The sequence below is a fragment of the Acipenser ruthenus genome, chromosome 21 (genome assembly GCF_902713425.1).
Source record: "Acipenser ruthenus chromosome 21, fAciRut3.2 maternal haplotype, whole genome shotgun sequence".
Taxonomy (NCBI): Eukaryota; Metazoa; Chordata; class Actinopteri; order Acipenseriformes; family Acipenseridae; genus Acipenser; species Acipenser ruthenus.
In genome coordinates, this window is record NC_081209.1 from 7,549,109 (window position 1) to 7,563,973 (window position 14,865).

General features: G+C 40.6%; 1 protein-coding gene across 2 annotated transcripts in view; it reads left to right on the forward strand.

Annotated features, from left to right (window-relative positions):
• The window catches only part of LOC117426381 (homeobox protein cut-like 2), a 102,030-nt gene that overhangs the window by 61,958 nt on the left and 25,207 nt on the right, over positions 1-14,865 (forward strand). For both annotated transcript variants that reach the window (XM_058994690.1, XM_058994692.1), the window contains exon 3: positions 1,054-1,101. In XM_058994690.1, coding sequence (XP_058850673.1) covers positions 1,054-1,101 — 48 coding nt within the window. The remainder of the gene's footprint in view (positions 1-1,053; positions 1,102-14,865) is intronic.

Genomic DNA, 14,865 nt, shown 5'->3' on the forward strand with positions numbered 1-14,865 from the left:
CCCATCTTTCTTGTGGTGCTTGACCATGTTTCTGGTTCTTGAGGAATCATGTGATATTGTGACCTTTGAACTGGTTTCTGTACTACACTGTACCACAAGGCAGGTGGAGTCCACAGTGTTGAATATATCCTTGTGAAATAACTAATTTCCAAAAGCTGCCTTTTTAGCAAGGATAACCTTTAGCATATCTATTCACTAATATCATTTTCTAAACAAATTATTAGGGTTTGTTTCCAACTTACATTTTTGTTCTGTTATGCTCAGCTGCAGTATGGTGCATAATTAAGGTTAAAATAGGAATCTGGCTGGGTAAATTACTATAGCATTGTCCTATACACCTGCACAGCAAAGCATGTTAATGTATAGTGACAGCATGAAAAGCATAGGCAGTAATTGTAAAAAGAAGCATGCATGGTAAAGCACTTTGGGGTACTAGGATTAATGCCTAGATAAAACTGCAGTTGTCCCTCCAACCATCGAGCTGTGCCTTCCTTTCCATTAATGCACAAGGAATTCAAACCTTGATTGTTTAAGCCTCCGCTTCTCACTGGGGACCGGATGAGAGCTCTTCAGTGTATTCCTTATAATCTTGTCAGTTTAATACAGGTAGACATGTCAGAATTAACTGTGCCTCTTAGGCCCCCACCTGTGATCCACATGCTTCAAGATAACACAACCTTGTGCAGCAGAAGCTCTGGGAATATTAAAACAAGTCCTGCTTCAGATACTGGATTACATTATTCCGGGTTGCATTATAGTTCTCCAGAATGGTTTGATCTTTAGTTTCCCAAACATTTTTGGACAGTGCTAAAATCTGAACATCGTACTTCTTAAATCAACTAGACGTTCACACATATATATATATATATAAGTGTATATATATACTACTTTGATAGTAGTGCCCCAGTTGGATAAAAAATACCAAAACAATTGTGGTAGTGTTACAAAACAAAAAAAAACAAAACGATTTTGAACATTAGGCAAGACATAACAGGAAGCAGGGTTGCGATACCTGTAATGTTTTAATGTACGTGTCTTTGAATTTCATTTTAGGAAGTTCGGGAGATGGTGGCACCCATCCTTAAGAGCTTCCAGTCCCAGGTGAGTGTCCCAGGTTCCTCTCTGGGTAAGGCGGAGGGGGGGCACACCTGTCTGAGGGAGGGGGCACAGATTCACTGGAGCTGTGTCTCCATCTATTGCACACAACCCCCACCTGTAAAAATGTGTGCTTATGTGAGTTTGACTAACCTGCTTTGCAAAGTGTAATGGCACAGTGTCATGACCTCATATTGGACTACATCCACATTGCATTAAAGGGGTTCTGGCTAATGAAATAATTCCATAAATCATGGTTATGTAGGTCTTACACAAGGGAAGCAGCTGATTGGTTATGACAAAAAAAGAAGACGATGAAGGATTGAGGAGATTTTCTCATTGCTGAGGGGGAGTGACCTGGGAAATGCAAGCACAGTTTATAGGTATACTATAGGAATCTTAAAGGATTTCTTTACATGGTAAACTGGCAAGCCTGTGTTCCCAAACCCACATGTGGGTCTCCAGTGGTGAATAAGGTAACAGGAGTGAGAAGCATGTTACTTCCACACTGACGATGGCTTTAGCTGGCACACACGCACACGCTACGGTATAGCCAAGCATAGAGCAGCCTGTGTCATCTTAGAACTTTCTGAAAAAAAACTAGTTTCTTTTCTGTAGTCTTTCACTAATTACAACTAACCAAGAGCGTGATTAAAAGCTGTCAGTGACCTACTTCCAGGAACATGTGCGGTGCATTGGGCAAGATGTTGAAGGGTTAATGAAGTCGACGGCTGTCGCTGGACGGCTTTCTTTTCTGTAACTTTGTTAATGAGGTCCCGTCAGACCTGACAAGAGGTGCTAATTTAGCTTTAGAAATGCAGAGGAGATTAAGGACAGAAAGCAGAGTTTATGGCTTAAAATACATCCCATCCTTATTAATCCACTGTCCCTGGGAGCCAAACGTTTTGGGTTTTATAATGAAGTGAGTGCTATAATGAAGGTAATTTTAATAGGATTTCCTGTGGAGAGGGGCGACGCGCTCCCTGCCTCATCTCAAAGGTAGCTTTGCTGCAGAGAGAGAGAGAGAGAGAGAGAGAGAGAGAGAGAGAGAGAGAGAGAGAGAGAGAGAGAGAGAGAGGCCTTTCAAAAGACTACTGAAAGCCTTATCATTAACTACCCACCCAAAGAGTTTCACAGACGACAAAGACTTTCCTCCTTGTCTAAAATGATGTTAGCCCCCTTCCCTATCCTCTCGTGATCAAAACAATCTGTTATCGTTTTTTGATACATTTTGTATTGATTTGACTCTCTTGTCAACCCTACCTGAAATTCCCAATTTGAATATCGCCTTAACAATCATGAGATTTGAAGACAAATGAACGCTTTTACAGTAAACCTCTCCTGACACCCTTTACATTCTCAAAAGTGTCACCCAAACACAACACATCATCACGTGTCCACCTATATGAGAAGTTTTTGCCAATGATTTCTCTATCGTTTTTTTTTTAAGTACTTTTAAGTAAACAACACAAGTAGGCAGGCTGTAGCAATATCTCTGCGAACACTTTTACTTGCTTGTTGCAGGAGGGAGCATGATCTGGATACACTGTGTTGCTTATCAGAGAAATACCGTTTCTCCAGGCAAACGATCTTGAGTAAAAGTTGAGAGATGTGTTCCCCAGGTGATTTATGACCTACTGTAAAAAGTAATGTGTTTCTTGTAAGCACTGCAGGGGTTTCTGTAACACATGAAGATTGGAGTCAGTGATCAGCGCTGAGAGAATTTCTTCCAATAATCTGAATCATTCAGATGTTTTTCCTCCCCCCAAAAAAGTAGATTCTGAGCTCCATGCCAGCCAAAAATTAACAAGACATCCGGTTTTTCGGGTTCTGTTTGGCGATGCCAAAAAAAAAGAAAACACGGGATCATCCTTCTAATTACCGAAACTTGCTTTACAAAGATAATCCAGAAAGTAATTTAGCGTGCACAATGAAAGTCATCAAGCAGCACAGATGGCAATTCTGATAAATAGTTTGTAACATGTAATTAGCAGCTTTGGCGGTTTCATATCATTAACCCCCAGAGCTGGGAAATGATCTCCTCATTATTAACTGTAAAAGTACAACTGAGCTGACTAGACAGCAAACCAGCAAGCTGCTATTAATTACCCACATTTATTAAAGTGATTGTCCGCAAATTTGGTTTTGTTTGGATGCACGCTTGAAAACATCTGAATTAAAGGTTTTCGTTTCTGTAATTGTGTCATCGCTTTCCTCCTAATGGGTGTTTTGTTTGACTGGTTGTTTCTTCTGCAACATACAAAATTGAAAACTGATTCTTTTTCAGTAAGTTGGTTTTATAGCAACAGCAATCTTAAAGGTGTGAGCCAGGTGGGCAGATACTCCCGGACTGGGGGAGGGTCCCAGAGCCTGTTTCACCAGGCCAGTCGACAAGCTGCTAATGAGGAAGCTGCTGTAAACTAAAAATACAATCGTGTTGTGCTTAGAACATTCCTGGTGTACTCATACCTGGTGTGCTTGGGAAAGCAAAAGAGGGTTATAAAAGGCGCTCCGAATGGAGTGCAGGATGCGCCCTATAGCCTGGAGATCGCAGGTTCTAATCCAGGCTATGTCATTGCAGACAGTGACCGGGGGTTCCTAGGGGGTGGCGCACAATTGGCCGAGCGCCGCCCGGGGTAGAGAGGGCTTAGGCCAACAGGGGAATCCACGGTTCACTGCGCACCAGCGACCCCTGTGGCTGATAGGGCGCCAAAGGGTCTGCAGTGGAGCCATTCAGATCTGGGTTGTCCTCCGGCACTATAGGTCTGATGGCTTCGCTGTGGATCCGCTGTGCGAAAAATGACGGCTTGGCAGGAACACGTTTCGGAGGACACGTGTTTCAGCCGGTGGGGTTGCAGCGGTGAACCGGGATAAAAATAATAATTGGGCATTCCAAATTGGGGAGAAAACCGGGGTAAAAACCATTGGCGACGACTAAATTAGAAAAAAAAAAAAAAAAAAAAAAAGCAAATGCTATGTTTCCAACTCATTTAATATGATGTCAAGTCTAAATTTACCAGTCTCATTAAATATGTAAAATACATGCAAGCCTGAAGCTGACATGGCATCGAAAAGTAGGTTGCAAACATGTGTGAACTGGAGAGCTCGCAAATTTGAACTTTATAAACCACTTTAATGCAGAGGCAGGACTGGCTGCACCAGCATTGCTACGATATAAACAGATGGACAAACACTGATGTATTTACAGGGACAAGCCTTATTTAGACCATGGGGTCTATTTTAATGATCTAAATAGTGGCGGATCCTAATACCACCCCTTTAAAACCTGATTTTCCATGAATCGCATTTCAATTTTATTTTATGTATTAATGTAATAAGTGGGTCGATACCTCACCCTAGGGGGAACTCCATTTTTATTCAATATGGAGTTAAACAGTGATGGTCTTTAGATATGCCATAGTTTAGATCATTATAATATCTCCCAGAGTCTGCAGAGGAATGTATATATACTGTATATATATAACCCTGCATGTCCAGCCACTTGGAACTGATGTGTTTCAGCACGTTTTGCTGTGGAGTTTCATTAACATCCTGACAGTGCAAACCCCATTGCCTCAAGATGTCACACTTGGCTGACCTGCTGTGCAAATGTTAGCAGTGTATTAGCTGCCCACAACTCTCTAAGCCGATGTGTTGATCGTACTGATCTTTTGAAATGCTTTAATCAGCTCTGTTCTGACCACCAGTGTCTCCCAGTTGTCTTCATGACTGCTAAGGTGCGCCTCTTCTTTTCCTTTTAAAAAAGAAGAAGCCTGGAGAGAGTAGCAGGGTGGCTGCTTTGGGATTCATACAGGCGTGGCAGTAAGACTTCCATTGCAGTGCGATGTGAGCCATTCCAGGGTTTACTGTGAGCTTGTTTATTTCCTCTCTGTGGTATAGCTGGATGAACATTAGAAATGACTTGTCTTTGAAATTTTTTTTTTGATTACTTTTGCCATTACTAATAGACAGTGGTTGCAGTTGCAGTGTGAGATATAGAATCTCGTAATAGTCTTGCATTATTGTGCCCCTTATAATTAATAAGAAACAGCCTTATACACGGCAATATAAAATAATGTGGCTGCTTCCCATCCAAAGCTAGCTGTCTAAATAGAAAGTGCAAAAAAACATTGCAAGTAGCAGCGTGGAGGATCCTGGGAAGAATAACGCACGGATATGAAGGCTGTTTTTTGTTTTCAGCGACATACAAAATGGAAAAAAAAAAACCACCTTGTGATAAGCTGTGAATGCTATGACTGGTGCTGTATGCGTGCGACTCATCAAGATGCAGACAGCAGAATGCGAGAGAGAGCTCTGTGGCTTACTTGGCCCTGGGAAGGCTGCTGGCAAGTGCACACTCAAATTAGCCAATAAACATGTGTGAAATCAGTGGTGGCTGCTCGGCAAGCTAATGCCAGCAGAAATATTCATCAGCGCTGTAAGAAAAAACACAAAAAAAACATGCTCTGGGCTTGTCACAGATTTGCTTCATTTTATTTTTTAGGAAATAAATGATGCTTGGATTTCAGATTCGATTATTTTCTCTAAATGTATTGCGCCCACAGAGACAGATTGGCACACTGGCACCATATGTACACTGACTGGCCCCATTCGTGTACCTAATATAGGGGTGGCCCACCGTTTCACTTGGTCATAGCTTTGAGACGACATGGCATAGACTCCACAAGGTGCTAGAAGGTGTCTTGAGGGATGTTAATCAGTCAGTAATATTTCACACAATTGATACAGAGGATTAGTGAACAGGTTGTTCAAGTTCATCCCAGACTTGCTCAATAGGGATGGGTGGCTGTGGAAGAAGCCTGAAGTCTCTGTCATGCTCCTCAAACCACTCGCACACAATTCTTGCACGGTGTATCTGTGCGTTATTGTCTTGAAAGTCACCATCAGGGCACAAATACAGCATTATTCATCCTTCCAGAGTAATCCAGGGACCCAGGGTATACTAGGAGAACACACCCTACACCAGGGCAATGCCAAATCCAATCAGATAGGGAGTTCCTTATTAGGTAGCCAGGCAGTGTACAGCTCTAGTGCAAAGATGAGCCAATTTTCTGTGGAATAAAACAAATGGAGACGTACATTAATATTAGTAAGAAACAACTTTGTTATTTCATATTGTTATGTTGGCATTGAAGTGTAAAACTATTATTTAACAAATTCTACTAGGGACACTAGAAGTGGTATACCCCATGGGATGAAGGAATCTGCATTGTATAGTACAGTCATTTCTGTGTAATCTAGTTGTATTAATTATATATCAAGTCAATACAAAAAAAATACCTAAAGGTAGCTGACATTTTAATTTAATTTAAAAATCAAAAACTAGTAAGTTCAGATTTTAAAGTAAATCTATTGTTTTAATTTAAACTCTAATTGTCTTTTGTCTTGGAAAATAATGTAATAAGTAGTTATGATTGATCTGTTAATTAAAATATGCAGAGGAAAAAAAACATGCTTTTTATTATAATTTTTCACAGTGATGTTTGCATTGTGTTCGTAGACATCGTTTTTCAATTTTCATCTGCGTTAAAAGATCGAAGAATCGATACAAAATGATGGAGCTTTAAATAATAAAGCAGAAAACTTTCATTTTTGATGAACTAAGTATTTTAAGCTTTTAATTTTAGTTTCTAATTCTTAATTTTGGTGTTTTGCTGGAATAGAATACCGTATATCACTTAAATATCACGCAAATAAGAATATGGGCTTATACCTGGTTATTTGCTGTTTTCTTTAAAGTAGTTACTTCTTTTGTATTTATATATAAGCTAATGAACCACTGAGTATACGCTCCCTCACAGATGAAGAATAAGTAATAAAGGAGATTGTCAGGTATTCAACTCCTTAAAGTAATCATAGCTGAGAAAATAGTTACCAAGGAAGTAAAGCAGTAACAGACTTCCTTGAAAGCAAGGTAAGCAAACTGAGATCTTACTGTAGTACCAGATGACTTTTTTAAAATACATCTTTGCCTTTGTCTTTAAAAACTACACGTAGCTATACAAAGGGTATGTGCTCCATACAGTAGTGTAGTTATTAAGCTTGTTGTGCTTAAAACTCAAAATATACAGTGCTAACGATTCTTTGTAAAAGCTTAAAGTAGGCCAATTAGTACCTAAGGAACACACTTTCTTCCCAGGGATGTCAGCCTAAATGCCAGACCTAGAACTGCTTGGGTCTATTTCTTTATAATGTGACTTGACAGTTTGGGGCTTGCAATGGTGGATCATCCAGAATACTAATTACCATCTGGTGATATTAAACTAATCAACAGGGTGAGCCCTACATACAGTAGTATGTTATTTTGGGATGATTTAGGAATTGCATTTGGAATAGGCAACCAGGCTTTATTGCAGTATGTGATCAAGTGACCTGCCAGAACAACTGAAACACCCTTCAGAGTGGGTGCAGTCCCAACTGCCCACAGTGTCCCTGCACTCTGTTGACACTGTTATGGCAGGTTGATGTTTTTTCATTGTATCTCAAATAACTGCTCATGTAATTATGATGGTTTGTTCTGTAGGAAGTTCTTCAGGGTAAATGTAGAATCCAGTATTACTGTAGGTTATCAGTTCACTAAACAGTAATTCCAAATCAATCCAGGGCTCTTTTAATTGCCCTTTCGTAGGTAGGGCTGTTATGAAATAGACACACATTCCCAGTTCTGGTTTACTGCACAATTTCCCATATATACTGTTTCGAAGTAATAGCAGTAGCCATGCATCTTCCTTGTTTTACTTCACCATCCCTTGAATTGGATCCCCAGGTATCAGTGCGGATGCTTGCGCTGTTTACAGAGAGTAATGTCGCCTCACAGTTTATTGAAGCGCTGAAGAGATGGCATGAGAGCAGGTGCTGACCAATGGGATGGGGAGTAGCGTTTCATTTCTGTGTTCAGGGTCTCTTAAAGGTGCAGCACCGCTGGGTCCAGGCAAAGTCATCATACACCTGTGTAATACGAAAGTGTGTGCTGCATATCTCAGGTGCTTCTGATTGCGCTGCCCAGACCCTGTGCAGAGCCCCTCCATTCAGGCCCCCAAAGGGATTGTGCTGTGAACTATTCCTCCTAAGAGAAGAGAGAGAAAGGATCGTCATCTTATTCCCTTTTTGATTCAGTAGTATAGTACTGGACTTCTTGTTCCCTTACTCGCCCTTGTTTGAGTGAAACTGAGCACACATGCCAGCTGCCTGCCTGTGTAATTTATGTAGAAAGCTGCATGCTAATGGAAGCCTACTTGGGAGTGCCTCCAGTTCACCGGCAGCTCTTTTCAACCGGGCCCTCAGTGTTTTGAGTGGTAGACACGGGAATCGCCACCCTTGAGGTATGTGTGACTTGATTACCAAGGACACTGTCTGTATGCGCTGGCTATGGATATTATTTGGACAACATTAGCAAACATTAATGAATAACTGACTTATACGCTGATTCATACAGGCAATGTCAACTCGTTCTTCTCCTTGAGCGTTTGGTTTTAACATTTTAATAGACCGGATGCAAATGATTTGAATGAACAATTTGTACATTTGCAGTTCTAACAGAGAGGTCCCAAACGCAGTATTAGGCCGGCTCTGGATCACTGCAAAGAGGCCCCCAGCTCGGATAAACTATAGCCAGGTACTGTACCATGACTGTCAGAGATCTACGGACACTGAATGGACAATGCAGTTCTTTTCAATAGCGCCGCTTGTCCTGTAATACAGTATTTGAAAATATTAAATGCGGGCAGCGCTGACGGGTTTCAGCTGGTTTGCACTGTTTATGATGGCTTTTGGCATTTGTCACCCCCTACAGGCCAGCTAACTACATTACCATGTGTGCTGATAACTATACAGTGCATAGCTGAACCATTCCTGATTCCTGATCCATTCCTGATACGAGTTTAACCTGAGCTTGTTACCTGTACAGTGTGGCTAATGAAGCTCCTAGTAAAACCTGGAATGAGTGAGAATGATATGCATTGGGAGTCTTATTTCTATCCCTGTACTCAAAAAACACCTAAAAGTTTTAGACATTGAGGAAATTAGGATTTGTTCTACTAAAATCCCTATATACCAAACATGTTATAGACACCCCATGAAATGTGACTCTACTTGCTTAAAAAAATCCCAGTGACTGCTCCATAGTCTGTATTAACTGCAGCCAGCCCTCCCACAGTATAAAATGTCTTCTGCTGGCCACTCCCCCCATCCGGTTCTTAACAGTGTTTTAAGCCCTCGTGCAGATATGTGAAATCAATAGATTGCACATGCAGTGTTAAGGCACTACAGGCAGCCTTACCACACGTGCAAATGTTAACAAGGTCAGATCACACCGCTCAAAGACTTCTGTCAGCGCTGTCATTCCACCCACCTGATATTTGCTACTTAAAACATTTAAACAGCTCTGCAGTACAACAAGGAGAAAAATCAATGCAGGATGCATCGCTAGAGGCTCCTTCCTTACGTTGCGCCAGGGATAGGTGGAGGCTTAATGGGAGCTTGATCTCGCTTTCCAGAAGAGGTTACTGCCCGACTCCCCCCTTCCCGAAGCAAGCGCCGGAGAAGGTGTTCTGACTAAATCCAAGGGGATTAAATTCCTCAACACGAGGATGATCATTTCTTAAGCCTGCTTGCTCTTTGATGTTTCTGAGTCTCTTATTGGCCTTTCCAGGTCTCTGTCTCTAAGAACTTTAGCTAAAAAAGTATAGATACAGAGTCCAGCCTTTTAATGTCAATTCCAAAAGACTGAGCTGGAAAGGTGACGAGAAGCGGATTCATCAAATAACAAAATTGGCCCTGAAGCACAAACAAGGTGTTGATGCGGATTCCTCTTTGCCTGTGTGAAAGTGCACTGCGCAGTACCATGCACCCAATACTGCATTGATTACTTTTCATTATAATATTTCATCATTCAGAACAGTCTGCCGTACAGAACATGCACAACACATTGTACTTTTAAAATGTTAAAAAGCTATATGTGCAAAAGTTAAGGATTGTGCAGCTGTATATGTCAGAACATTTCAATACTATAACAGCAACTTACTTGCATTTAAACAGCTCAGTATTATGCTTTTATTTCCTGACGTGATGTATAATAAATATTCTATACCCTCTGAATAATATTGTATCTGCCAGTCATCCCATGACGTACCTGTTATTGGTCACCATTAACAGGTTCTGCCTTCATGGGCTTTATCTTTGGGACTATCTCTGAGCAAGCCTGAGCAAGGTGGACTATCTAATGAGGCCGGTATAAAACTGAATGTTAAGAGTGCACTAGGGTTGCCAACAGTCCGGTGCACTGAAACCCAGACACGCATTGCCCGTTAACACTCAGTGCCAACGTCGCCAGCGATGCAAATTTGTGACAGACTGCTGTGCCTTTAATTATCAATTGCTGTTGATAAGATTGTTACTGGCTGAAAGCATGTCACTCAGTGGGTTGGTTGGTTAATGACAGGAAGGGAGCTGTTGAAAGGATGGGTACAATTTCGCCCTCCAGCAAGTGAAATCTGAAAGCGTGGTTTTGCAGAGATTTCTTTAACCAAGTATAGTACCAGGTATCAAGTTTTTAAATAAAAATATATATTATTAATACATGTGTTTCTTTCAAAACTACACATTTGAGACCTAAAGAACAAACAGAAGTGCATTTATTTAGTTAGCTACATGGACATCAGATGCAAGACAGATAAACTAGATTGATATTAACCAGAGGTTGATTATAACCAAAGTGATATTATCAAGAGCTTGTCCCCATTAACTCCTATTATCATGTGTCCAGAGCATTTCAACACAGTGGTGACAATGTTGTTTGTATTTGTATTTATGTACGTGCCTAATGCTAAGACCAGGAGTACTGTCTGGTGGAGCAGCGCATTAGCTACCCAGTCTGGACTGCATCAGTGATGGATGCATTGACCTGACCAGGAAGGCTGCTTGAAAGGGTGTAATACAATAATGTAGCTATGAATGGGAATCTTACAGGCTATTACTCATTAATAAGACACTGCAGGGAGTTGGGTTGATGGAAGGTATGTAAAAATAGACTGCCTGCAGCAGACGGGTTTAAATGTTTAATCGAATCATCCAGCTATAATACAGGGCAGCCGCGGAGCTTCGCTCACGGTGACTATAGACCTTATAGAGAATTTGAACTCGCTCGCTCTATAAATAAGTGGGAATGCTAAATGCACAGGCAGGAATATAAATCCATGCTTTAACTCTGGAGTTATTTAAATATGTTTTATTAAGTTGGTTATTTTGATTAAATAATATTAATATAGACTAAACAGCAGCAGGGCAATGTTTGGATATAGATAGTAATAAATACTGTACCTTACTTGTTTTTTTATGGGCTGCTTTTTTTCGAGGCGTTAAAATTCGGCAGTTGTGGTTCGATTTGTAGTCTCTCAGCTGGGTTGCTGCTGGGAAACATCAACTTCAATGAATAATGAAGACGAGTTCTCATTCCAAGGCCAAACACTGTCTCCTGGATGAGAGATAACTCCTATCAAATCAGAAGAGCTCAATACACACAGAACACAGACAGACAGACACACACACACACAAACACACACACACACACACACAGAAACACACAGAAACACACACACACACACAGAAACACACACCCACCCACACCCACACACAAACAAACACACACCCACACACACAGAAACTCACACCCACAGACACACACAGAACACACACAGCCTTTATTGTTTTGAAATCAACGCATTCAAAAAAAGGTGTGTTTTGATTTATTTAATACCTGCTGACAATTACTTCTTAAAGGCAGTTTCTTGGAAAATACAAATATCAGCACACCTCTCAGTGCTATATCACTGTCTAGCGCTTTGCTATGTTGCTGGTATGCAAAGGAATCCTATTGCCTCCCTGTGCATTTAGCATGGGAAGTACAGAGCAGGAACGCTCCTGTCAGTCAGCAGCTTGAATTAAAATTTTATCACTCATTTATCAATAGTTTTCTTTTAAAAATTGGTAAGAAGCTGGCATGATGTCCTGTTATAATGAAACAAAGGCCACGCTGACACGTGTAATTAATTAGGCCATTATGCATTCTGCAATGATAATTGCTTTACTGGAAAGTCACCAGCCATGAAAAAAGACTCCTTGGTATACACGCCATCCATCAATGTGAGCATTTCCTGTGCAGCTGTGCTTTCTCACCTTCACTCGCTTTACAATGGGAAGGAAAATCATAAACTAATGATACATCAATAGATAAGCCGTGATCCTGGTACTTGGCATGCTTCAAGCTGCTGCTGGAGATCGGTGTGCACCACGCAAATGCAATTTATGGCTTTTTTTTTGCAGGGTGTCTGTCTATAAAAATCCCATTCTGAGGTATGTCGGTGTGTCACTCCCGTTTACGGTACGACAGTCAAACTGACAGGCTGTTTTACTGTTTATTGATGGTTTGTGCTTGGAGTACTAACAAAACAACAGCTTGACAAAAAGGACAACATATATTTTGAATTGATTTAAGTCAGTAGGCCACTGCCAGCAGGGTATGATCACAAATGCCCCTTGGTTTACTGTCAGTTTTATATTTGAATATTTTAAATAGAAGCCCATTTAAAAATCTCTGCATAATGCCAGGGTAATGAAAACCTGTGTAGCAGTGCGTCGGGTCAGGTGAACTTTTCTTTCTTTAAAAATGTGTAAAATGCCAGAGAGGATCAGTGATTCGTTTAGGGTCTATAATCTTGTGTGGTAAGGTCAAGAGGAACAAGGACACCACAGTAAAAATGTTTTTTATCTATTTAAGTATTTATAACATATCTGTAAATGTTGTTACTGAAATTATACATTTTACACAATATATTAAGCATCTATCAAGTGTTAATATAGTATTTATAAATATGTGTGTGTGTGGGGGGGCTCATGGAATTGTGGGGGTTTGTGACATCACAGTACAACAATCTAATTCAGTGGGGAGGAAGGGGGCTAGCTGAAGATTCTTCTGAAATCAGTCACTGGTATGATGCAGGCTGTTTTTATTTCATGATTGACATGTCGAACTGATTTGAAGCGACAGGACAACTTGATTTGTGTTGTGTGATGCTGAATGCTCACTTTGTAAAGCGGAGCTCTCCATCAGAAACTGAGGAAAAGATACAATAAAGATTAGAGGGCACATTTGGTGCTGTTTGCAGTGTTTGGTGGTGGTGGTGGTGACAAAGATTCTGATTTGATTGGGACATTTCTGTTCTATTTAAAAAAAATAAATCCAGTAAGAAATACAGGTCAGTTAAGCGCCACACCGCAATCACTGTCAAATTATACATCGTTTCACTGGCCTGAATGATTTGGAAATGATTGGCTAACAACTACTGTAGTTTATAATTCTTAGTAACATGTAAGAGACAAGAAGCTAAAAGTAATGGACCTCATTCACCAAACTTAAAGGACTGTTTAAATAAAATAAAAAAAAGAGGTCTCTTTTAGGACAGTCATCCAATGTTTGGGAATAGGGCCCAACACCACAAACTAGAAAGTACAGTACTGCTTCATTTTAACCCTAAACTGATGAATACAAACCTAAAGCTGTATATATTATTATTATTTATTTCTTAGCAGACGCCCTTATCTAGGGCGATTTACAATTGTTACAAGATATCACATTATTTTTTTACATACAATTACATTATTTTTTTACACATTATTTTTACATACAATTACCCATTTATATAGTTGGCTTTTTACTGGGGCAATCTAGGTAAAGTACCTTGCTCAAGGGTACAGCAGCACTGTCCCCCCCCAGGGATTGAACCCACAACCCTCCGGTCAAGAGTCCCGAGCCCTGAGCTACTACTCCACACTGCTGCCCTTAATAAAAAAATTATAAAATACGAATAAAATAGTTTATGAGATTAAACCTCCACCATGTCACAGAGATGGACAGACAGTAGAGTGTTATAGAGAGACAAACGGACAGACAGACAGACAGATGTGCATGACTCTTTAATTGACTCAAGATTTGTGAACATAGCCCTCAGTCAACATTTGGGGTGATGCCTTAATCAGTGTATATTGTTTTTCCGCACTGGCTCCTCGTGAGGGTCTGATAGGAGCTGGAGTGGAGTCGGGGCTCAGTCTGTTGTTCAGGGGTACCGGGGATTGTGGGGGTGACCTTTCCCTCGCTCCTATTGGTGCCAAGCAATTTAAATTCCACAAGAGCCTTCCATCACAGCACACACAGCCTGCAGCATGCTGCCAAGCTGGCAAGGTTAAAAATGAGGATTTCAAGTGATAATTGCATAAGCACCAGTTGTGATAATTGTAATTGATGATTACATAATTGATAATTGCAGGCTTGCCAATCTGAGCAGCTTGAGTTTTTACTAAAATAAGCCTTTGGTTTTGCGCACGGATGGCACAGAACTGGCAGGCGTGTTTCTTTGTTATTTATATCTGAGGTAAGAGGGATGAGGGATGAGGAGCGTGCTCCTCTTAAAGGAACAGTACTATCACACTTTAAAACAAGAGGATGGACTTTAAAGGGGAGTACATATTCACTGAAATTGTATTCCCTGTTGTGTTCCAGTGAAGTGACTGGGATACCTTCCACACTCACGCATGTGTGTGAATAACTGCTTGTTGTAATGCTTCACCTGTATTGTTTATCTGTAATACAATTTCCAAAAAAAGACTACCCTTCTACACTGTTTGAAGATTAAAGTAAACCAGGGCAGAAATCCTCACGGCACATATTTTAGTCTTCTTACTGTTTTTTTTCTGTTT